General features: G+C 40.1%; 1 protein-coding gene across 3 annotated transcripts in view; it reads right to left on the reverse strand.

Annotated features, from left to right (window-relative positions):
* Positions 1-14,273: 14,273 nt before the first annotated feature.
* LIN52 (lin-52 DREAM MuvB core complex component) overlaps positions 14,274-26,206 on the reverse strand; it is a 40,140-nt gene continuing 28,207 nt past the window's right edge. For all 3 annotated transcript variants that reach the window (XM_071557862.1, XM_071557863.1, XM_071557865.1), the window contains one exon: positions 14,274-17,275. In XM_071557862.1, coding sequence (XP_071413963.1) covers positions 17,220-17,275 — 56 coding nt within the window. In that variant the 3' untranslated portion in view covers positions 14,274-17,219. The remainder of the gene's footprint in view (positions 17,276-26,206) is intronic.

The raw sequence follows: 26,206 nt of genomic DNA on the forward strand, positions 1-26,206 counted from the left end.
AGGTGCATCACAACTGGAGCTGAGACACTTCCCTTCACCCATTGACATTATCCTTCTGCCTTATTTTGGCCTTACTTCTGCCTCTGTCTCCTCTGAAAGTGCTATGCCATCCTCACATTCTTGGTTTGATCAGAAAGGATGAAAAATACAGGTGACTCATCTGCATATTGCTGACAGTGGCTTTTAGAAACCTGACTAAACAACTTGCTTTGATATCCTGCTATTGCATTCTACAGCTAACTTATACACTGCCCTTTATCCCTTTGAAATGTACTGGGGTTTCATTTTTTTAAGCTCTCGTTTAAATTTCATGAAGTTGGGTAAAGCTGACTGGTCTCTATGGCAATCATTATTTAATACCCTTCTCCCATTTGTTGTTCCTTCTTTCTACCATAAACACACAGACTGGGTGATGATTCACTGTACAGAGGCCAAATGGACCCATGTGACGAATAAATTTTGCTTACTTGCTCAGAACCTCTTCTGTGTCTGTCTCTTTCAGGAGAAGGTGTCTATAATTTAAGTTGCATTTGAGAGGAGAGCACCCCAGCAACTTTTATAGTGGCATTTAACATTTAGAACCTGTGAGAGGAGTTACTTGGAGGAGTCCAGACAGGTAGTTTCCTCTTTTTCTCTCTAAATCCATTGTTGAAATTGGCTAAACCTTGGCAGTTTCTCATCTTGACTATTACAAGGCTGTTGCCTTCTAGTGTAAATACAAAGACTACATTTGTGCAGTGGTATTAAGCATTAGGTGTAGCACTGTCATGAATTTCTTCCTCTTTCCTATGTTGACACAGATTTCATCAATAGTGCCTGAGAATTTCATAAGCAGGGGTACATTTAACTATATACATTTTCTATGAGCTTGCTTAATGTTATCATCAGCTAATAGGTGGAGCACTAGGACCAAAGTATATTAAGTGGTTACCCACATTTAACAGGATGTCTGAGGTAATCTGGATAAGAAAAGTGCATCCTGTGTGTTTTAACTCGCTGAACCTTAGAGCTCTCTCTTGCTTTGAAAAGCTTCACCCAAGTGCTGCACTGTGATGCTGAATGCCTTGCAGAAGAAGGAATGCTTCATGGAGACCATTACTCTAAAGTCTAAGCTTTAGCAAAACTTCCTTTTTGATACTGAGTATTTGCCTGAATTCCCAAGAAATCTCCAGAAGCCAGAAGCCCCACCCATCATTCTTGGAAGGGTTCCAAAAGCATGTAGATGTGCTTAGGGATATGGTGGTAGACCTGGCAATGTTACCTCAATGGTTGTACTCAACCTTGGAGGTCTTTTCCAACCTTCATGATTCTATGGTAACTGAATAAAGAGCTCCTTCCATCTATAATGAAATTGCTGAGTCTGAGCTTAGGGGGTTAGTACTAATAGCAGAAAATTTTACACAGCTGTAAAGCTCTGGGTAGGCAGCAACAAATATCCTTGAGGGAGTGGTAAGTAGTCATGCTAAGATTATCATACTGATCTATGGATCAGGATAGCATAGGATCATTTATTTGAGAGGTGCTTCCTCAGAGAAATCCACTCTCTAACAATGTATTTTGACTTACACTGATGTTACTTCAGCTGGGGAGGCTGGTTATTGGTATATGTTCATGACAAGCTATTGGTATTTGAATACAAGTCTCTGGGAGTCCAGAATTTAATTACATTTAGGCCTTTTTGTATTGTTAGTGGATGCTGAAGAAAAAAAAGTTTAAAAGTCACCAGTACTCAAAGAGAAATGTGTAATACCAGTAGTCTATTTTACAATAGTAGAAGTGCAAATAATCTCTACACAAACTACACACAAAATTTCTAAATACGTTAGCAGAATGGAAATTATTGCTGTGATCACTGACAGGGCAACCTGTTTGAATTTAATTTGCTTTTTATCTCAGAATCTTTGGTTTTGGAATCCTTGGCTCTTGGGAATCCAAAAAAGAGGGAGAAGTCTCAGCAAACAGTTTGTTCAAGGGATGCAACTCTACCCTTTTTGGAAAGCAATGTTGTCTTCTGGCAGGTTGCAGTGTTTTAGAAAAGGTTTCCTAATTTCAAGGAAGAGGGTAAGACTTCTGACCATTTCCTAAGCAGTGGCAAGGATGCAGTTGCTGATGCCTGTGCCAGTTCAAAATGCTGCATGAGCCATCGTGTGAAGCAGTCATTTGTGTCACCTGGATGAGAACTGTGCTCAGATATGGACTGGCAATATGGCCTGCTCCTTCTCTCAGACCCTTCCCACTGCTTTCCTCTTTGGACAGAGCCCAGGCCACTTCAGGAGGAAGGGTGTTAGGTCTAAATCATTAAGATTTTCTTGACTTACCTATTTTTCTCTGATTTGGCAGATACAAGTTGTTCAGCACTAACATCCTCACACCATATCTCCTGCAACGCATGCCTCTGAACCTATCCACAACAATATCTATAATCAGTGACTTCTAATAGAGTGACCTTCTGATTCTCCAAGGTCTCCATTTAATTTGGGTACCTCTGTGAGATAATAAAACAGACTGAGAGGACAGCTCTGAGCCCCAGAAGTAGGAATGGCCAGAAGGAGAGCTTCTTAAATCTGGAGTTTTCTGAAATACTTCCAACTCTTTTTCTTCCCTAAAAATTTCTTCTGCATCATAGAGAGGGAGTGGTCACCAAAAACAAACTCTTTTTATTGAGTCTGGTTCCAGAAATATTTTTTCCACATACACAGAATCTGTGTGGAGTAACTCAAAGCATTGTGATGCCAACAACAGCAGCTTGATGAAATATTGCTTTAAAATCCAAGTCATAACTACTGTGTATGTATATATGCCTATATTTGTACATCTGTATATTTGCACCTACCCTGCAGAGGCTGGATGACAACTCTCCAGAATCAATTAGAAAGGTGAATTTTAGGTCAAGATCCTGCTAAACAGCTTCAAGAACTGCCACAAATATCCCATGGTTACACCATGCAGGTCTTCCCAGTTCTGACATTCAAAAAGAAGTATTTTTCAGGTGCTGCCTGTGTAAGTGACATAGTTCCCAATCATCAGAAAACCAGCCCATATTTTAAGCTTAAATGAGACCTCAGGATCAAAATTCTACAGTTTCAACCCAAATGCAGTACATGATGCACACATTACTGACACACATGCTTAACTTCACATGCCTGAGAAGCCATTTAGCAGAAGAGTGTACACAGGTGCACAGAGTTTTTATATAATTTCAAACATCTTTCACCTTCTAGAGCTGTTAAATAACAATTCTCTATCCATATCTGGGATTCAGAAAAGAAGCTGCCTGATCGAATGCCCTGCTCAGGAGTAAGAGGGTTACTGTAATTATCTTGTTTGCAAGAAAAATAAGAACATTTACTTCATTTTAGGTTAGCAGTAGAAATAGCAATGGTGAAATTTATCAATAGCCCAAATGCATTTTTATTTTGCAGATGAATAAATGAACAACTGACCTTTGTGCTTGTATTTATCCCATTATTTCTGTAGGAAATTTATATTAAATTTTCCATTAAATGCTGGAATTTTTCAAGACATTTGACTGACCCAAATAAGAACAAACCACCTTGTTCTTATGTGTCCTGCATTTTAACATTTGGAGGTGAGAGGATAACTAAAAGCCATCAGTTTCCATGCTGTAGAAAATAAAGAGTATTTCTGAACATTTAGGTTACATGAGACTGTTCATGTTCATGCACAGTAATGTTGATCTGTTGCAAACCTGTGTGAATTAAACTGAGCCCCAAAGGGGACCTTATACCTAATTTGTTTGAAGATGCTGCAAGACAGTGTGAACCACAAGAATCAGACCAGCAAGTCACTGGGAGGATTTGTCTCCTGGAGTCCCCAACAGCAGTTGGTTACTTTGAAAAGGGTAAGACACCAAACAAGTTTCTCCTTCCTAGGACCCACCTCTCTGTACAACCAGGCAAGGACCACAGGTCCAGAGTGAAGAGGGAACTTTGGTAAATGTGGGGCTGGCATGGGGATATCTGATGATCTGCCATCCAACAGCAGAAGTCACGTGCAAGTAGCAAAATGTTTGCCTGTGCACTGTCTTCCGACCAATGCACTGACAGTACGTCCTTCAAATCTGGAAGAGTCTGAGGAAAGAAGTATGGGGACAGCTGATTCAGAGCATCTATACGTACCTTCTCCCAAATAAAGGTATGTTGAAGTTGTGCAAGTGCTAGATATTAAAAGACATCAGATACTCACCCCTTCAAAGCACAGACTGTTTACTTTGGTATAGCTCCGAGTTGGGATTTATAACCAATTTAGTAGGACAGCTTCTCAGAATTTATAGAGGTTGATTATTTTGGCATTAGTTTGATGACCAATCTTCAATCCAATGCTGAGACTAAGTTAATTTACTGCTCTGATAAGATAGTGGGGTTAGTGTCCCTCAATAACACTTTAGCTTACATATGTATACAAATATATATGTAGCTTATTCGGATTTTATTTTTATTTCATCTTAGTTTAAGACTTTTATGAACATTATAATAAAGAAACATGTACAAATGTCCTCCTGATACTTCTGTAGGCAATAACAATTGACCAGAATGGATATTACCAGGCAAAAAGCCTGACTGCATTTATGTAAGAAGCCAGTGATATCCACACATTTGTTTCACTGACAGTACATCTGGCTCATCAAATATATAGCACTCTGCCTGTACACTCAAGTTTTTAAGACATGGGCTTGTGACAAAGAGACATCTACCCACTTGCTACAAGAAAAATGGCAAATGCTACTTTTTTTGTCATGGACAATAATTTTATTAAGTTACAAAAACTAGAAAGCTTCCTAGAGATTAGAGACAAGAATTGTGCTATTGATCATTAAAATAAAATAAAAAAATTTGGAGTTCTCAGGAATATCTACTGCCAGTAAAAAACCCAGAATTTAAAAAATGGGGGCGGGGGGGGGGGGGGGGGAAATCACTAACTACCTAGAGATCAAAAAACAAGCATCAGCACTAGGGGTTTCTAAAGAACAAATTGTGCTGGAGAAACCTGATTGCTTTTTAAAATAGAATTACAAAATTAGTGGATGAGGGAAACACGATGGATTTGATACATTCGGATTTTAGTAAAGATTTGATACATAAATCCTACTCAAAATTAATGCAAATGGGTTTGGCTACACCACTAGATGGAATAAAAAAATTGGCTGGAGACTCACAAATAAAGGATAAAGGTATTGTGTTGGAGGGAAAGGTCTCTCTCCCAGAGATCAGCAGTCAGTTCTGTCCTATTTAACACCTCTTGAGATGAGGAAATCAGGAAATTTTGTTCAGAGAGTGAAGTATGGAAGGCCATGTGTGACAGACCAGCTGAAAATAAAATGGTATCCCAGCAAAAACACAAGTATTTTACTGGACAAGTATTGGACAATACAAATATTGTCCAAATCACAGTATAATAAAGAGGAGGTTCCTAGAAAATACCAGATGAGAATCACTGCAGCAGAAACCAGTGAGATGGGAATTTGCAGTGTAGCACAGCAGAAAACCTGCTGTAGAGTTTGAGTAATAGAGCTGCAATTCACCCTGTATGGAAAGACCAAAGGCTTTTGCAAGTGTCAGTGTCCCACATACGCTGCCAGTGAGGTTCCAACCAGGTCTTGATGGTGTAGCTGGTAGGGGAGCTCCTGGAGCCTCTCTTGTCACATGCTGGAGACAGAACTGCTCTAAGAGATTTTTCTCCCCAGAAACAACTCAGAGTGAAGTTAGCCTGATTTGGGAGCAGTGCTTTAAACAGATCCTTGTTCATTTTTTAAAAAAATGTAAAACCAGGAAAGGAAATGGCAGTAAAGCAAATTAAATGCATTAACAGCAGCAGACATAAATCCCCATTTTCCTAATGTTTTCCCATTCTCTATAACTAACTCTGTCCTTTTTCAATTTCAACTATAAACCATCTAACCGTAGCCTCTATCCACAGGTGTACATGGGTGTCCCAATGACTTTTGGAACTGTAGGCCAATTTCAGACCACTTTCCAGAGGGTAGGTAATACATTTCTGTAAATTTTGTGACATTAATTGGCTGACAAAAAAGAAATCCAGTGACTGCCCTCACTGAAGTGTGAGCATACCCTCTGTGTGGCATCAGAGAATCCACACATGATGCAGTCTGGAGACACATTCATGAGGAAAACCATTCTGGTTCCACTGCTCATGAAACTTTCTGCTTTTCTCTGACCTCATTCTTGACAAAACCCACCACCTATTCCTATTTTCTCCCCCCGTGTTTTTTCACTATTTTTCTTCTTAAATTGCATTTGCAACTGTCTGTCTCTGTTGCATTTGCTTCAACCTCCAGCCTGTGCTTTGCTGTCTTCCAAACTCTTCTTTTTTACCTCTCTTGGTCTCCTATTCTCTAAGACCCTGTTTTTCAATTTGTCTCACCTGTATTTTTCTTTCAGTATTCCATATTACTCCATTTCCACAGTCCTCTGCCACCAAAAAAGTTGCTAATAGTATTTTGATACTTGCTAGAGAAAGTCTGTAAACCTTACCCAGATGCATTACACAAATGGGGTACACTAATATTTATTGTAGCAAGTTCCTCCCTTTTCAAACTATTCAAGTGAAAGAGAGAAATGATCTCTCTTTTGCTGGAGCAAATAGTTTTAAGCTCCCTAGGATCATTTTAATAATGATCTTTGTTAAGGCAGGATCAGACTCACAGAGCATCAGAGCAAGAGCAAGGTTTTCAACATGGTACAACCAGGAAAATTACATTTTTCCTACCCTGGTCTGTTGGCAAACATTTGGACTGAGCAACTTTGGAATTACATGAAATCTGGAAAGCAGCACTTACAACTTCTCTGCATGAGTGTAACAGGCTCAGTAAGGTCAGAATAAATGTTATACATCAGTGAAGATGTTACAATTATTATTAGGATCTCTGTAATGCTCATACCTCTCTCCTAAATGCATGTGTACACTGTGCACACTGTAGCAGTTAATAGCACTATGAAAACCCTTCATTTTTAGTGTTTTTTAATTTTCAATCTTTAGCACTGCATAAGTGACTTAAAAAATTAAATTCACAGAGTAGTTCTTACAGGTCTTTAAAAAAAGATTAAAATGTCTGGTATTGCATTGTAATTTATTATTATTTAAATTTCTAATGCCTTTTGGTTGCTTAGGCATTTGCATTTTATTTATTTATTTGCTTTAAAAACCACATTTATTTAATGAAACAAGGCAGATGGCAAAGCATTGGAAGGGCCCCTGGACTGTGGCTAAAAAGTTAGAGAGTTTGAAGGTTTGAACTGTGGTGGATAACCTCTAACAAGGCTCTTTAGATCTTGATGTCTCCTTTTCTCCTCCCATTCTTTTACTGTTTCTTCTGCTTATAATCTCTTGAGGGCAGAGACCTTCACCTAATTATGAGTATCTGTGATTGACAGCACAATAAAGTTTTGACACTTGTTGAGGTCATCACGACTTAAGTAACTACTGTAGTGCATTTGATAACTCAAACTGCTGAAGAGATGTCCTCCAAACACCACTCCAGCCCACAGGCCAGGTACTGTACAATTAGTAAGCATTACATGAATGCCAGGAGGTCTCAGTGAAGGCCACATGAAGCCATTGCGACCTTTCCCTCTATCTGCATATTTTTCACTCGTCTTCACAATGTTCTGGAGTGCTGCTAATCTGCAAGAAGGATATTCTTCATCAGAATGTCCTCCTCACAAGGACACAAAACCAACACTTTTTTATACTCAGTTGATCCTTATCTGCATTTGGCATATTATCAATACAGCAAGATGACAGGCCAGTAAAACAGAAGTGTAACAAGCAAGGACCCAAATACCTCCTTGGACAAAGAAGTGGAGATAAATTGGCAAAACCAGTAATGTGTTTTCTTGAAGACTTTTCTCTTGTGTCTGCTAGTGATGTCCAGTCTCCTGAGGGAGGCTTGACATGGGAGGTGTCACCAACTGTTACTCAGGGAGGTCACTCAACTCCTGAACTTCCAGAGCATGAAAATTAAGATGGGTGTGATGGTCTTCAAGTTTCTGTCACTGATTTGGGATTCCTCCTTAGACCAAGACTGAAGCATCTGGAAGACAGGCCATGCCGTGTAACAGGCAGTAGTTTTTCCTTTTCAGAAACTAGGGTTACAGACCTGTTCTGCTGGGACACTTGAAAGAAGCAGAGTCAGGGGTTTCACTAAGCATCCACTGGAGAGCTTCAGGTCAGGTGGAATACTTGTGTTCAGGTGTTTCTCTCTGCCTCTTTACATTTGTGAGGCAGCATAGAAGCTGCCAGCTCACTGGGGTAAGCTCACAGGGGTAAGGCATGAGCAATAAACCTTTCTTCCTTTCCTCTCTGGGTTTTAGTAAGAGGATTACGTATCTCCTCCTTTTAGAATAAACCTCTTTGCAGGGAAGATACTTCTCAAGCCCTCTTTGAAGATCAGTCTCCACATCACGACTCCTAAGATTCAAGCCATCACAGAAGCCAGTAGGAAATGAATTCCAGATGAAAGGGAAAGGCTTTTAAAGCCCTGCAGGACTGCAGGGTAAGGACAGTCTATGTCCTACCACAGTGAAAGGGTCCTTGCTAGGTTGACAGCTATCAGAGACAGAAAAATAAGGAGGCACAAGCAGAAAGCAAAGTTCAAGCTCCATCCATGATGACAGGAGAGTGTTGCTGGAGCCTTGGGAAGACACAGCTAACCCTGTTGCTGGAACAGCTTCACCACTGGGGACAAATAATCCAAAAAAACAGAAGAGGGAATCTCTTGGAACTTTAACCCTTGACCAAATATGTTTGAAAACAGTTCTCAAGCATGCATGAGTGCATGCAACGAGTACACTGTTAAAACAGATAAAGCAAATTGAAAGTTTTAAGACACAGCTATATGTTTTACTGCATTTAAGCCATAGACTTTAATTAAGGACCTTTAGAATGACCGTAACATCCAAATCAGACTTGGTAACTAGTATGTTATTCCATAACTTTGGAAACATCAACTAGCAATAACTCGTGCAAGTTACTGTTTGTAAAACATGTATGCAATTAAAATGAAAGTCTGTGTGACAAGTTAATAAAACTACTCACTTCCACTGAGTCTCCTCAGCACACACTGTTCTTGCCTTCTGCTGGGTTCTTCTCAGCTGTTGTGACTCTACAGAGCTGCTCTGGCTCCTGTTTTGTCTTCGGTCTCTCTCTACTCCCTCTGTAGTAGGTCATTTTCTGCTGTCACTCCCTCTACTCTCACTGTAGTAGTTTTAGGCTAGTGGTATGTAAGTGGGTTTTTTAGCATTTCCTATGGCTCCTTTGGTCATCATCTTCACCCACCGTTACTATGTGAATTATTTCAATGATGCCTAACTGCCTTTTGGAGCAAAAGAAACATCCTGATACGTACATACATCTTGCCACCTCAGACCTTAAGTGTCTGTCCCATCATCAGCATAAAAAGGGATAGTCTGATTCACCTCCATGTCACGTCTCATCTTTCCAGCATTCTCCTTCCTGGCCACAATGGGACCTGTGATGATCACAACCATTCACACGATGTATTTCTTGATGGCACCTGGAGGCCTTGGCAATTCCTCAAGCCTCTCCCTGTTACCCACTTTCCAGGGGCAGAAGCTGACACATTGCCCTCTGTATGAAGGGTAATTTGGGGAGGAGGGGCTGCGGGAGCTGGACCTGCTGCTACTGCAGCACTGTGCCCTCTCGCTCTCTCTATTGACTATTTTAATGGTTACTCTGTACTTTTGGATGGCATGGATGTGTCATACATAACCCCGTCTCTGCTTGTACACACGTTTGCCTGGCTTGCCCAGTGAGATAGCTGGGTTTTGGAAGCACCAGGTGCAGCTGCCGAGACCACTGGTTGGAGAAACATTTGCCTCCTGAGCCTGTTAATTAGCACAGTAACGGTAACTGTGCTCCATTAGCCAACCCATGTGGTCAAGTCCCCTCCCTGTCCACCAACCTTGCCCTTAATGAGAGCTGGAAGGGGGACACTCACAAAACACTGCCCCAGAATAATATTCGGCTTTGTCCACGCCGGTAATGAGAGCTGACAGGATCACTACGTCCATTTCTCTTCTAATTAGCACACTTCCAGTTCGGCCTGAGCCAGCAGCCAGAGAAAAGCGATCGGACAACCGTACCGAATCACAAACACAAAGAGGCCCATTCCCTGTAATTAGGTGAGACAATCCCTCAGTCTTTTCTCGGCTGGAGCTTGCCGGTAAGACTCTCGCTGTTTTGGTAAGTCCCAGCAACACAAGTTACACGTCTCCCCAGGACACTAATAAGCCCCTAATTGTCTTCCGCTTCACACGGCTCGTACCATAGGTCTGACTTGGGGGAATTCTCCTAACGAGCGGCAGCCCGCGCTCCCCGCGCTCAGACGGACAGGGAGCCGCCGCTCGGGCACCGGCAGGAGAAGGGGACGGGGAGACACGGCCAGGAAAGCAGTCCAGGCACTGGGGCCCAGCTACGTGGCACGGGGCCAGCGGCCGGGCAGCAGCCACATGGTGCTGGGCACATGGGACTTCTCCATCCTTACTCCATCTCCACTGTCCACCTGCGTGGCAGAAACCCATGTTCAGCTCTCTGGCCTGCGTGCTCTGTTGTCGCCAGCGGTACACAGGCACTCACCCTGCTATGCAGAAATGCACCACCAAAACAAAACGTCTGACTGCACAGATTTACCTTAAGTCTCTGCTAAGACTCGCTGAGGACTACCCTTAGAGAAAAGCAGGACCTGGAATGCACTCTTCTCCAGCGAGGCCACGCCTCAGAATTCAGGTTGGGAAGGAGCACATGTGCAAACAAGACCCTCCTATAAGTTCTCGTGGAAGGGAACATGCTCTGGGTCTCACAGGACAGGTTTCTAAAGATGCCCACAAAAGGATTAAAAACATGAGTTGTGAGGGGGGTAGGAGAATTCCAGCTCAAGCTCCCTTATCAAAAACAAGGCAAAGAAAGACACACACTCCCTCCAACTTTCAACCTGACACTTTCTTGAGAAACCATCAACCAAATATTTTTCAGCAAAACATTTTCCCGAATATTTGATCACAACCTCATATTGAGCAAAATATCCCAGCTGATCCTGTTAAGGATACTCATGGAGCACAGATCCCTTTGCCTCCTGTGCATCTGATTACAAACTGATCCCTCTTGCAAATCAGGGCTCACCCTGATTCCTCCAACAAGGGGCCTCTAGAGAAGTAATTTGTTCCCTGGTTTTACACGTGCTATTTGGCTTCAGTGTGCTAAACGGGGAGAAACCTAAGACAGCGTGACAAGTTGATCCATGCAGAGTACAGGAGAAAGACAGATGCCAGTGCTTTCTTGGGATAATGCATACATATATATACATATATATATATATTAAAGCTAGCCATAGCTAACAAGTTATTTTAATACAGAGAGAGGAAAACAAACTGAAGCCCACAGAATGAGGCAGCCTGAACATGTGTCCAGTTGTATTGCTCTGCTGGTCTCATTCCTCATTCTCATGTAGCTGATGAGCTCTCTTCCTGCTTCATTTTGGGCTATTGCTGTTAAGTGGATGGTGGCAAATGGCAGATTTCTGATGCTTCCAGATACTTTAAAATTCTGTGGCTATGAGAAAAGTGATTAGGTGTGCCTGGTATTTTTGGGAGGGAAATCCTCTGTGGCATCTAAGTGCCTGCAAGCACAAAATTTAATTACCCTATATTATTACGCCTGCTCATCAGCTATGGGCCACAGAGCCAGCCTTTCAAGTGATACAGAACCAAGTCAAGTACTTTGTCCTCCCAGAGATCTGGTCAATAAATAAGGTGCAAGGTCATTCTTATTACCCATTTTTTCTACTAGCAATTAAGTAAGGGCTTTCAAGCTCAGCCCTCTTCCTCTTTTCTGTTCCTTACTGAGGTGTCTATAACAGAGGCAGGCAGGGAGTGTTCTGGCTTCACTGGTCACTGATCTGTATTATAGGAATCAGCAGGCAGGCCAGAGGTCAGCCACACAAACCCAACAAGAAAACGACTATTCTGTACACTCATCAGCTGCCTGGAGTCAGTCATCCTCCTCAAAGGGACATGGCAGAAAAGGTCAAGTCTAAAAATCGGCAGTTTCAGTGGATGATGAAGTCAAAATTTGAAGAGATCCTGCCATGCTGAAAATCTAGCACAACCGAAATAAAACTGGCATTGTTGCATGTAACGCTGTAAAGAATGTGGATTATACTGTACAGAAAGTGGATCAACCATACTTCTCTGGCCACTTAACCTTTTAACTGTCTTTACGTGGATTTTATGATTGGTCACAATGACTGACTTCAGAATTTTGCATTTCACATTCTTCTGAAAGAAATTCTAAGCAGTGATGTACAGATTGGCATGCAGAGATAACATGTCTCTGGAATAGCTTTGATTCCAAGAATCACAGCATTACAAAAACCCCAAAAGGATCCAGTCTTTTTTACTTCCTTTTCCTTGGTTTTCTTTTTCTCTTTTTAGATTTTTTTTTCCTCTTTTCTTGCTTTCTGAAAAGATTCAGGTTCATCTCTTAGGGCAATGCATATTTAGCATCACACATACAATATCTCTTGAACATATCTGGCACCCTGGCTGATGTATATACTTGGATGTGCACGTAGAAACTATGGGGTTTGGTATTTCTGTGGTGGGAAGTTTTTGCTACAGTGATTACAGAAATGTGTTTAAACGTTTGCACTTGTTCTTCTAGTCATTTCATTCAGCTCAGAGTTTGTTGGTCCACAGAAAGTTTCTGTCCAACTATAATTTTGCTGGGCTGAATATACAGAGATGACCTCCTAGAGAATTGTCTTTCAATGAATTATCACCTTCTACTAAAGTCTGATTTTTCATGCCATATTAAGTTTGCATGCCATGTTCAGATAGTTCAAAGATGTGACACATCTTCCTATTATAAATACCTTGTTGCTTGAGGTGCTTCCTTAGGAGAACATCAGAGTAAAGCTTAGGATGCTTGAAAGGCTTCTGGCAAGATCGTATATCTGGTGTTTTGGATGACTGCCACCTCTAGGAGAGTACAGGTATCAATGTGGATTTTCTGCAATAGTAATTTGCAAGTTGTCTTTTTCTTTTGATCGTGTGTATCAAAAAAATTGTATTAGTTTAGAAGTATTACAGAAATGTTTATGAAATGTTACTGAACTTGTGGGAAGCCAGGAGTCCAGGACTTCAGATCATGTAACAAAGATGTTAAGTTACCTTTTTTACATACTGCATAGGCTGATGATGGACTTGGCCAGGTGTCAATTCACCAGCATGGAGTGGTTGGCATCACTGTCATCATGATTTGGAAAAAGTGTTGTTTTCCCAGTACAAGTTACTGTGGGTGAAGAAGTGGACAGGATTATCTGCATACACAGACTGCAAATCTAACTGATGATCCTGTTCTTAGAGATACTCAAAACAGGATTGAGCCCTTGATGATGTGGGAGAAAACACTAGAGTAACAAAATACAAACTGTAATTAGGACTCACATGCTTTTACAGTATGCTTGCACTCTGAATACTCTGCAATTTTGATTATGCCAGCTCAGGCTATAATAGAAGACAGTGTGGACATAAGGAAGTTGAACATAACCACAGAACCTGAAAAATCACAAGCAGTGCACAGATAGACAAGAAGAAAAAAATCCAAACAAACTGTTTCTAACAATAAAAGAAATTAAGGGTTTGACATGGAATTGTCAGGTAAACAGGTTTAAAACAAGCAGTTACTTTCCCCCCCTTTTTTTAAAAAAAAAATTATCTTTTCTTAGGATAACTTAATTATGGAACTCAGTGTCCAGGGGCACTTTTGAGGGCAGAAGAATAGACAAATCAGGACTAAGAAAAATTTGTGGAGGGAACGGTCTACTGTGGACCAGATTCAACTAAAACAGATGCTGGATGCTGTATAAGTTACCCTAAAGCAAAATCACTGTGTAAGCCCTTTGTTTATATCCTTCCCTATCCTTCTATAACTGTTTATAAGCAAAGAGAAGATTATAGATAAGACGGGCTTGTGATTTGACTTGTAATAGCACCTTACACTTTTACGTAACATAAAAATCAGTAAAACAAACCAGAATAAGATTCAAACATTACCTCCAAGCTGGATTAGTCAGTTTTCACTACTCTGTCATTTCTAGGTGACTTCTTGAAGGAAATACGAAGCCAAATCAAGAACTGTGGGTTATAGGACTGTTACAAAATTGTTAATTTCACAGTGGCAAAACACTGACTTAAATGGAGTATTATGTTTTCCACTTGCCTGTGCACATAGACTTTTATTTTAATAATGATTAACATAACAAGAATTTCTTCTCAGTTGGATTAGACAGCAAAGACTAAAGTGAATAGCCTTTGTAACTGAATATATGTAACACTGGCACTTAAAAGGAACCAAATATATATTGAGTTATATATACCAAATATATACTTCCAAGAATCTCACAGTAGCATTTAACATACCAATACATGAAAAGACTTTATAAAGCAGTGCATTAGCTTAATTAATATGACCAAATCTTGATTTTCTTATACTCTTCAGTCCCATAATTTATCAAAACTTAATTTTTGTTTCAAAATACAGAAGGTTATCAGTAACAAAAAGTCACTCAGATTTTCTTGTATAGATAGATAACTGCATGGGTGTCAGGAAGGATATCTTGAAGGAAAACACAGAGTTTAAAAGGGTATGAAAACCCTTAGTACCATTTGGATATTGACAAATATTTATTGATGGGAATAGAACATCCACAGGCCAAACACTGAGGTGGTGGCACACAGATGAGCACAGATGAGCCCAAGGAAGAGAGTACTGCCTAGGTGACCAGGCAAAAGCTTCTGCATCTCAGAGGGCTATTCTGATAACCCAGACAAACCACTGAGCTTTGCATTTGCTTATTATCAAACCACAGAGCAATGCCAGACAGAAAAAAATTCTCTGGCTAACACACAAAAATACATATAAATATTGCCAATTAAAAAATACATCACTGACTCATCTCTACAGATGACAAGTACAAACCAGAAAATTTCACTATTCTAGAGCATATGTTGATAACAGCCCTATGGAAGTAAGTACTGAATATTCTAAAAGGAGATTTTTCTTTGTTTTTTTATTTTTAAAAACACATGTATGTTACTAAAAATTGCCTAAAGTTTGAAATTCCTTACAGCATATACTGGAAAATACACATATAATTCCATGACAGGGTTTCATATAGTCTCCTTTCAGATCTCAAGTCATGTGTTGGACCAACAAACCTCTATAAAATGCACAAAGTCATACTGATGATACAGATGAAGAACTCCATTATGTCATATATGTGTACGTACATTATATATATATATACATACAGTATACAAACTTAAATTTGCATTCAAAATGTATAATTCAATGTTTAAAGCTACATCAACATGAGTTTGTATCATCAGGGTTTTTTCTTTGTTTTGGAACTACCACTTCCAGCTTCTCATTCATTTGCCTTAACTCTCAGTCTCAAGAGAGGAAGTTCCTGTTAAGATCAGCCCTGCATAAACTGTGAAGCAGAGAAATAACTTTGTTCACTTTGAAATCAGACTCCTGACATTTCTAAATATTCAGTACTTGTCAAGAGTCTTTGCAGCATGTGGGATCTAACTACTTAAACTTAGTTAACAGGAGCTGTCCAAAACATGCCCAGTTCTGACTGGCAATAACCAAGACCACAGACTGCAAACTAAAGGGTCACCAGCAACTGAGTAAAAATTCAGAGAACTCTATTTTATTTAAAAAATCTCCCCCTCTCTATTGCACATGCACCTGAAAACAGTCTCCCCTCTGCAAAGCCAGAAAAACACAGTGGTCTAAGGACAGCTTATTCCCTGTACTATTTACAAGTAATTTCTTTTCTCATATGTGACTACAGCCTGAGAAATGACAAGTTTTGAAAAGCCTACATCGTAAAAATAACATTTCTACACAGAGAAAAACCCCTGCTTTTCATCCAACATTTCCATGTTATGTTGTACCCTAAAAAGAACATATTTACTAATGCTTAAAATGTTGTTTTCTAGGAAAAGGAGAAAAGATGAAACAAAAGAAATTATTCTCTTAAATAAAAAAAGTCTGAATATGGTCATTACCTCTTCTAAGGGGTGAACATGCAAAAGTGCATGAACAGATGGAAAAGGCATTAAATTGTAAGATGAATAGAACCCAGAACAGTGTGCTGAAAGGAATCAGATCACAGAAATTTCTGTCCTAAAAATTCTGGTTTTGTAGAAGAAAATTTTGAGATGTTGGCCTGTAAGTCATTAAAAATACCACAACATGTTATTTTCAGAAAAGCTAAGATTCTGTACAGGTAGAAAAAACCTGTTGCCACTTCTTGGAGTGCTAACTGAAAATATTATAACCTTTGAATTTTATAATTCTTTCTAATTTCTACCTCTGTAAGAAGCAGAGTATTTCAGCAGACTGACAAAGCTGTTTCTTTGTGTACTGGACAAAGCTTCTGTGAGGATGTTTTCCTTTATGACACAGCCTTCACCTTTTACTCACCGTGGTCTGTCAGTCTCGATTTCACTGGAGAACTGTTTAGCAGGGAAATGAAGCTCCTGGCATACCAAAGGTCTGCCCTGGAGTACCAGACATGCTTCTCTGAAGGCAGTGAGTAACTGGAATATAATACAGAGGCCACACTTGGCTTCTACACTAAAAGCATATGCTCCTGCTGAACCAGTATTGGTCAATCCACGCCCCAAACTGTGCTCAAATCCTTTAGGACAGAAGTTGCACATAGGAAATCAATGCATCTGAGACAAAAGACACACAAAAGGGTCAATGCCTCATGATGCATACCAGCCACAGTCAGATCTGCTGTGTACTTCAAACGGGCTGCCCCTGAGAGCAATGCACAAAGACACTGACTGTTCACTTGGAACAGCTGATTAAAACAGGTAACTGGGTCACAGCACGTCAGGTTGCACATCCTGTGGTCAGATGAAGTCCAAATTCCAATGCAACCACCTGCAGTCTTTGTGACCTGTGTATGCTGTACATTTTCCCCCATAAAGAGATGAGCTATGGAAGCGAAAACAGATGTTTGCTTCTGAAGGTCTGGAGCAAGAGCTTTTTTCTTCTTAAAAGTTCTGGGCTTCATCCGTATCTGCAGTACATAAGAGGAGCTAGTTGGTGTATTTTCGTCCAAACGCTAGAGGTAGCAGCTACTTTTTGGGTTTCTCTAAGATGTTCAGGAACTTCCCTCGAGTCATTTCTCTAGCTGAAATCACAAGGGAGGAAAAAGAAATCAATATTTTTTTAAAAGCAAAGAAACCCAAACACTTGTATAATTTACGTATTTTAACCACAGGATAAGAAATTAGATTTGTGCTTGTACCAAAAGTCAGTAAGGATGATTTTATTTATCTAAGAGGAAAACAAATAAAACTGCATTCCAGCATGAATTCCTGACATTCTAGAAATGCAGGCAGGGCCTGGAATCTTCTAAACTCAGCAATAATTCCCACAGGCTGTCTCATTACATACAATCTATGCTTTCTATTCCTACTGCATTACGCTCCTGCAGCACCTCCTTTTCTCTGTACTATCCATCTCTGAATGGTCAAATCCACATCTCCATCACTCTATCTCCACGCAATTGTTCCTGGATGCCATAATCTGTCAGAGATTATGGAACTCTCTCTTTCTCCATTTCAGGATTATTGGTCCCTGGATGCTATGATCTTCAACAGAAATTAGACAGCATTTTCTCTCTCTCAGTACTGTCAGTCCCTGGATGCTGTAATATAATGGGGTTTATATTCCTTCAATGCAGTTCATCTATGGATAGTGTAATAAAGTAAAGTTTATAGAGCTTTGGTCTTCTCTCTCTTTCTGCATTGTCAGTCCTTCAATGTTTAATACAGCAAGGCAAGGTTTATATGTCTCTCTCTCACTCTTGGTACCATCAATCTTTGGTAGCTGTAACTACAGCAGGGTTTACACAGCCACTTTCCTGCATTACACATTTCTGACTTGAGAACCTGTAAGAGCAGAGCAGTCCTCATATTATCCTTGCCTTGCAATAACAATACAATGCACCGAAGACATCATTAGCAACTGAGTCCTGGAGAAAGACAATCTTCCCACTGATGCCTCTCCATTTCTTTTCAATAAAGGCGTAAGCTTTGTGCTGGACTGACAGGCATCAAAACATGCAGGCTTTTATTCACAGAAATGATGAAAGCATGCATGTTTCTCAAACTAAGCCTAAAGATGGCCTAGAAAGAGATGGGAATTAATTTTCTGTTTTATCCATTCAATTCCTGACCTCTCTACTGAGAGGAACAACAGAAATTACAATTAGCATAAAAACCGGTGGTGGGTTTGTTGCTGATGTTGGGGGTTTTTTGCCATTTTTTATTATCTGTCAGAACAGAAATAAAATACAATGAAAATGTCCAGCTTAAAATATTCCATGTGCACCCTCACATAAAAACATTTTGTCATTCTTTACATAGAAGTTAGAATTTGTATTTTAAAGCCTTTTCTTTAAATTATGACATTCTAATTTGTCTGCTAAAAATGTTATCACAAGGTATTGTCACCAACAAAACTCCTGTAAAACAATTAATGGTATGTATGTATAAGTATGTAATCTGTCTGTTACCTCCTGATACTCACAGGCTGCAAAAGTCCACTGTCCTGAGTGGAACATGCTTCAGACTGGCTGCAGATTTAAGCAGATCACTGCACTATTTATTTGCCTTCAGCTGTGAGTTATATCACCTGGGACCCATTTCCAACTCTGCTTCTGATTCACAGCGTGAACTACCACAAAGTCCCCATTTGTACCTCTGCCTCCCCATCTGCAAGATAACTTGTATGTTTAAAGTGCTGCTGAAGTGACACAGGGATAGAAGGTGCCACAGAAGAGCAGAGTGGATTGTTATTTTGTCAGGAACCAAGTTGTTATGCACAAAGAACATGCCTAAGTAAAACTGCAAGATTTAAAAAATTTCAGCTTGGAACAAATTCTCATTACCCGTTCTTTGACACCTCCCTGCCTTGCACCATCAACAGTGTATGGTGTTAAAACACTCTTAGCAGAGCAAGCACAAAGCTGAACTGTAGTTGATAAGAGTGGAAAGTTTTCCAGAGTGCAAGTCCCATATAGGAGATATACGAATGCATGACAATTCTGTTCCCCCAAAGAGGGCTGCACCCTATAAATCAGGCAGAGAGCATAGACTCCTTCTGTGTGCTGAGTGAAATTACTGTGGGTTGGAGGTTGCTCCAGAGCACGTGCCGCCTGTTCACTTGTCATCGGAGATGTTAACATTTCTGATTAATTCACAGACCTCTCATTTTATTCTTCATTCCTTTATCCTTGCTATCCTGTTCTGCTGCAGCTTAAAGATTCTTACCGACCTGCTACAATAATCACCACCCGCTTCCCCCCCCAACCTGGTGAAATTGTTTAGTGATGCCAACCGCGCTTTTAATTTGCAAGACATCAGACACAGAGGTAATTTATACCAACATCTGTTCATTTCTGACTTCTGAAACAAACTCGCACATGCTGCTACAAAATCCCATTAGGAGCAGGAGACAGCCTTCTGCTATTCTGTATTCCTCGTCTTCTCACAGACTCAGGCTTGCACCAGGGCTCCATTTTTAAGGGTATGATGCCAAACTGAAAACAAAAAAGGACCTTACATCTGTGTATATGTATGAAAATGGCCAGGAAATAACATCCTCGTATGACAAAAAAATCACAGCCAAACTAAGGGCAAGTTTCCACAAACATGAACAATCTTCTTTTCCCTGCTTCAGATGCCTCCCCTATCTGCCCAAGAGTTCAATGGTAAACAGAGACCAAGTTTTTATTACATGGTACTACATTGAAACGTCTTGGCTATTCCTTTCCCTTTGCCTCTCTTTAGTCTGCACTGGAGTATGATTTGAGCTTGGATTTTGTACAGTAAAAGCCTCTAATAATAAACTTTTCTGCTCTGTATTGCTTCTGATACATGAACTCTTAATAATGGGAATAAAAAACATCATTTCCAGTATTGTCTTATGGAGCTTGCTGGAGTGAGGGAAGAGCTTGTGAATGAAGAAACCATCATCCACATTCTAAATATGATTGCAGACTAAGAGAGATGGTAAAATCAGCTTTAAGAAACTACCCAAGGGAGCAGCAGAAACCAGTTGAATGGTAGATAGAGGTGGATTTTTTAATTAAAAGGTTGGACAAAACTGTAGTGAAAACCTCAGGGATTTTTTCTTTACAATGATTGTTTAAACCACAGACTTCAAGGGAAGAGAGGACTTGAGCACAGGTTTCATTGTACCAGCAGACACACACTACGGAGGCTGCGCAGCATGGGACAGAAACATGAATCTGCATGACAGGTCATGATTTACAACCTTGCCTATGCAGTGTATCTACTACAATAGAAAAAATCAACAATAAATGGGATCGCAATAGCTTGGATACAAATTAATCTCACCTACTAGGGAAAAGGAAGACACTGAACTCCACAGAAAAGCCACTTTAAGATATTATCAGCACTGGTTACAATGGAAGTAGTGTTTGAATAGATTCTTTCAGAGAAATGTACTGAAAAATGGTATCAGCTACTATAATTAATAGAGAATGCTGTACTCTAGGAATTAAGTTTGCTGCCTGGCAAGATCTGCCAAGCAGATCTCAAGAACAGGTACTGGGTAGGAAAGGCTGGGGCTGAAAGGAGAAGGAGATATTTCTATTTGATAAGGGAGCAGAATAAGGTTTAATATAATCTCCTCTTTAGAACTCCAATCCCTCAATCCCACATTTAGCCTTGTTGCCTTGGGCTCCTTTTTTACTACAATTGTCCCCAAGCTGCCTCTCTGCAGTAAATTTTGTAGTTGCTTGTTGAAAAGATTCAGTAGTACAGATTGATTTCCTACAAGTGAGGAGATGAGGGATTACCAAAAGCAGTCCTGGTTAACAAGATTGGGTGCAGAATCTCCTGCTAGAGCAGCCTACTCTGCCAGTGCTTTGCATCCTTTCACTATGACATATGGGTTTCATTACACAAAGATTTTCCTGATTTTAACTTGGAGGCGATTACATTGGAAACTCAGAGCTATCTTTACATCTGTAGCAATTTAAAGGTTAAGTAACTTTTAATCAAATGACAAAGACTCATAATGTTTTTTCCTTGATTGAAAATGAAAACTGCTGTTCCGGATATTCCTTCCAGTGACAATTTAATTAGAAAAAAACTGCACTGGAGATTGGGGTCCAGCCTGATTGCTCCCCATAAAAAGCCTTCTCACACATATGACAGCACAGGACAAACTGTGTCATAAGGTCTGGATAGCCAGGAAATAATGGAAGGATTTACTGCTTTAAAATCAGCAAGGAACACAGTGATTTACACTTACATAAGCAACTTTCATCCAGGAGAATCCCTAAACATACGTACAGACTTTTAAAACATAATATACGCTTAAATGCAGAAGCACAACACACTTGGTGATAAAGTCTATGTAAAAGGTGTATGTGACAAACTGTGTTTATCACACATTCATCATGAACATTATACCTTCACTGCTTACCACTTCTGGGCTTATCTAAAAATCTCCAAACAAAGCCTGTGAGCATCTTCAAATTACAGATACTTTAAAATGAAGTCACTTGCTAAACAAGCACTTTTCTGCCTCTCTCCCAAATGTACAATGTATGGGACAAATTTGACTGTGATCCTCCCCTGACCTCAAAATGCTGCCTTGTTGAAATCTAATGGTCTTGCTACTAAAAAACCCCTGGAAATACAATCAATGTTCTTAGCTCTGAAATGTCTTGTAATACCACATTTTGAATGCTACATTCTTGAGGACAAAAAGGTTGGTTTAAACATTATCATACTTTGTTAGCTTATCAGTTATTTCTCCCATTCAGTTGTATTTATGCTAACTAAAAAACTTGTTTTTCAACATGGAAGGATCCTTTACAGTATGAATCATGCACAAACTACTGCTGTGTCTTAGGACAACACAGAAAACAAAATTAACTAAAAGGGTTTATTTCTGAAGAACTATCAAAGGAAATTACCATTTCAGGACAAAGAATGTGAATTGCAGAGACAGCAGAACACTTCTCTGGTTTTTAACCTTCTATCAAAAGAGTCTTGCATCAAAAATTATTTCTTATGTATTGAGATACAATGTTAGCATAAGAAGACACAAGCATTCTTTTTCTTAATTGGCAGGGATAAAAAAGGCCTAGAGGAATCTTCCTGTGAGTGGCCACAGGAGTTTTGCTCGACTGAGCTTGTGAAAGCCACTCTCAAAGATACATCTTTTAGTACAACTCAACTAATATTGCATTTAGAAGAAAAATAAAAAATAAGTCAGGGTGGAGGGTTGAAGGCAACAAGGTAATTAAAATCAGTAAAAATATTTAAGAATAACATTATTACTGAACAGCCCTCAAAGAAAAAAGATCCTTAAGACAGACAAGACCAAGAGAATATTATTATCCAGACAACATAATCTGAACTTCTACCAGAGAGAGATCTGTATGGACCACTTTCTATCTCAAACCAGACGTCCAAAATCCTAGCACCACCTGGATGCCTTCTGGCACCAGCTTGCTCCTTTCTTCACAGAAAGAGCTTTAATTACTCTGATATCTGTTGTACTTCCTAATGTACACATCAGAGAAGTTGCTACTTGAAGACTGTGGGCCTTATCAATGAATGCTACTCCAAGCCCAGTTTCATAAAGAGGAGGACTGTCATCTCAGGAGAGCAGGGATTAGCAAAAGCAATGTCAGTTGCCGTCAGTAAAGGCGTAACTGGCACATGCAGGTACTCCAAGCCATGTTTCAGGAACTATTACACTGACACTGTAGACCACTGCAATCACCTGGCACTCCTGAAATACATTCTTCAGGTAAGACAACAGAATCACTACAAACTTTCAGGTAGAACAAGCTGGCACTATCATGGCACCTTTCAGACATAAAATGATTTAATTCCCACCTTATAGCTGGGGAAACAGCCTCAGTAAGGAGTGATGTACAGATTGTTGTGGTTTAACCCCAGCCAGCAGCCAAGGCTCACTCCCTCCCTCACCAGCAGAATCAGGGAAGAATCAGAAGGGTAAAAGTTGGAAAACTCATGTGTTGAGATAAAGACAGTTTAATAGGGAAAGCAAAAGCAGCGCACACAAGCAGAGCAAAACAAGGAATTGATTCACTGCTTCCATGGGCACACAGGTGTTCAGCCATCCCCAGGAGAGCAGGGCCCCATCACACATAACAGTGACTTGGGAAGAGTAATACCATCATCCCCAAAATCCCTCCCTTCCTCCTTCTTTTCCCCCACTTCGTATACTGAGGACGATGTCATATGGTATGGAATATCTCTTTGGTCACTTTGGGCCACCTGTTCCAGCTGTGTCTCCCCCTAACCTACAATACACCCCCAACTTCCTCGCCAGCATGGCAGTATGAAAAGCAGACAAGGCCTTGGCTCTGTGCAAGCCCAGCTCAGCAGTAACAAAACATCTCTGCGTTATCAAGCCTGTGTTCAGCACAGATCCAAACACAGCCCCATACTAGCCACTGTGAAGAACATTAACTCTACCCCAGCCAAAACCAGCACTAATGCAAGTGCTAAGATGTATCCTAAAAGGAGTCAGCAACTGTGCTTGAATTCAGGCTCTGAAAGATGAGTTCTGTCAAGTCTTGCTGCAGCATTTTTAAATATGAACATCCCCTTGGTACAAAGCATCACCATCCTTCCACTGGTGAATGAGACAGTGGAATGTGCCCTTATTTTGGCTGCAGTTCACAGTCTGGCATGACTTGCTTGGAAATGCCAGAGATGGTGAAAGTTTGCAAAAAACCAGGCTGTGAATCAGAGCAGGTGAGGCACATGGACCACTCCCCTTGCAGTGTGTGGTGAGAACAGAGAAGTGGTAAATAGCTGAGACTGATAAAGTTTTACACCACTCAAACAGTTTAGTGAGTGTTACCTAGAGCCTTGAGAATGGGAATCAAATACTGATTGCTTTCCTGAATTATGAAATTCTCACGTGACCTCTTTCCACCTTGTTTTTCTCCACTCACAGTAGTGGTGTTTTATCTTACACTTGATAAAAAATCTCAGAGATTGTTGAGGATTATCCAGCACAGTGACAACAGATCTGCTGCAGAATAATATAGCCTCAAAAATGTTATTGTGGCTTTCCAGAAACACTAAAATTATATCCACTCTAAAAAAACCCTAAGATTCCTTCTTTGCAGAATAATTCACCTTGTCCTCCTACCCAGATTTTCCTACCCTGCAAGGCAGTACCATTCTGTTTGCATTCACTTGCAAACACTAATGCTCACAGAGCTCTGAATGTGGAAACTACACAGTATTCACTCACATACAGATGGATAAAGTCAGTCAATAAAAACACTCAAAGCAAGGGGCAAAGACAACCCTGCCAATGCCCAGGGAACTACTAAACTTAGGTTGCAGGCCACAGATATTAGGATGTGCAAGTATTTTGTTCTGAGTGACACCTGTAATATAGGAAACTCTTACAGTACCTCCCAATTCTAGGGGTCAAAGACCCGATCCTTGACCCCCCTAGCAGGGAAAGAGTTACATCTCTCTGCAAAGCCAATAAAAACCTCTCTTGATTATAATTTAGATAAGAGCCACTGGATTGAATAATAATGTCTGAAACTCCCCTGGCTGTTTCACCTTGAGACGTCCATCACTGGGTTAAACATGATGCTAATTGCATTTGGATTGATTAATTTCTCTCACTCCTGTCTATTCGAATAATGCTTAACAAAATAATCACAGCACCCAGAGCCAAATCTTCTCCGTCAAAGGAATGAAGCCATCACAACCAGCAGAGATGAAAGAAATGAAGATGACCCGTAATTACTGCTACGGTGATATCATTACCATATTATAGAAAATGAGTGTACGTGGGGGGAGCGGGGGCTGTGATTATTATTTATTTTTTAATGGAAACTCACATCCCAAGAATACAGATATGACACAGTGGAGCATACAGAAATACAAAACTACTGTGTATTCGATTGCAAAATACAGTGAACACTGGGACTCCAGATACATCAAGTGTCCTGTACTGTGAGCTGCTGTTCATTCACTTCACTATTTTTTCATTGCCATGATACTCCGGGTATGACTAGCATGGAGATTTAAGATGCCTCCCTGCCCAAAAACATCCTCAAGTGCCTGCAGCAGAACTCACCCATAACCTTGATGCTAAAGTAATTCTCCTTTAATACCATTACAAGTCATCTTACTTTCAATGCAGGCATTCAGATTTTTAAGCCACAAGACCTAATTTGATGCTCAAATAAAAGCTATCATGCATGAAATTTTTATTCTTAAATGCTGATTCCTATCTGAAGGCAGTTACAAATTACATCCCCAAATAGAGTAGATCACTTCCAACCATTCAATATGCTGGTTCTGTACAGATATCAAATGTATCAAGTCTGGAAGAATTTAAAGCAGGATTTGAGAAAAAAAAAACCAAACACACAAAAACCCCCAACCATCTGAAACTACAAGCCTAACATGCAAATGGAAGGCCTTCTGCTTCCTTTATTCTCCAAAATACACTCCCAAAGCCCCTCTCATTTGAGAAACAAATAGCTTGGCAATTGTGTAAGATCTACAGACACCTGTGCACTGCAATTCTAATTGTGGTTTATACAGTTCACTTCTCTCAGTGCTCCTTGTGTCTGCCCCCTAGTCTCAGACCAAAGACAAAAAAACTACACACAACTAGCAGTTTAAAATATTAATCCTGGAATAAAGCCAAGGTCAAATACATAAGAAAATTCACACACCAAAAATGTCAAGACCCAAGACCAGGTGCTGACTCATGCAGCTAATTACACACAGAAAACAATGATGTTCAAGTATTTTGTAAGGCTGAAATAAAAAAATAGTTACACTATTGATACCAAAAGCAGTAAGAGAGGTGATTTCATATCAAAGTTGAGGATATTTTCGAGTATACCTGGAAGGTACTTCACTAGCATAAGTTATCACTGGAACAGCTCGTGCTTGGGACAGCTCTGGCCACCAAATCCCACAGATGTCAGAGAGGAACAGCAGGATAGAAATGGGACATGTTTTTACAATAAGCACTCTAAAGGGCCTCTTTCTAC

This window comes from Pithys albifrons, chromosome 6 (genome assembly GCF_047495875.1).
Source record: "Pithys albifrons albifrons isolate INPA30051 chromosome 6, PitAlb_v1, whole genome shotgun sequence".
NCBI classification, from domain to species: Eukaryota; Metazoa; Chordata; class Aves; order Passeriformes; family Thamnophilidae; genus Pithys; species Pithys albifrons.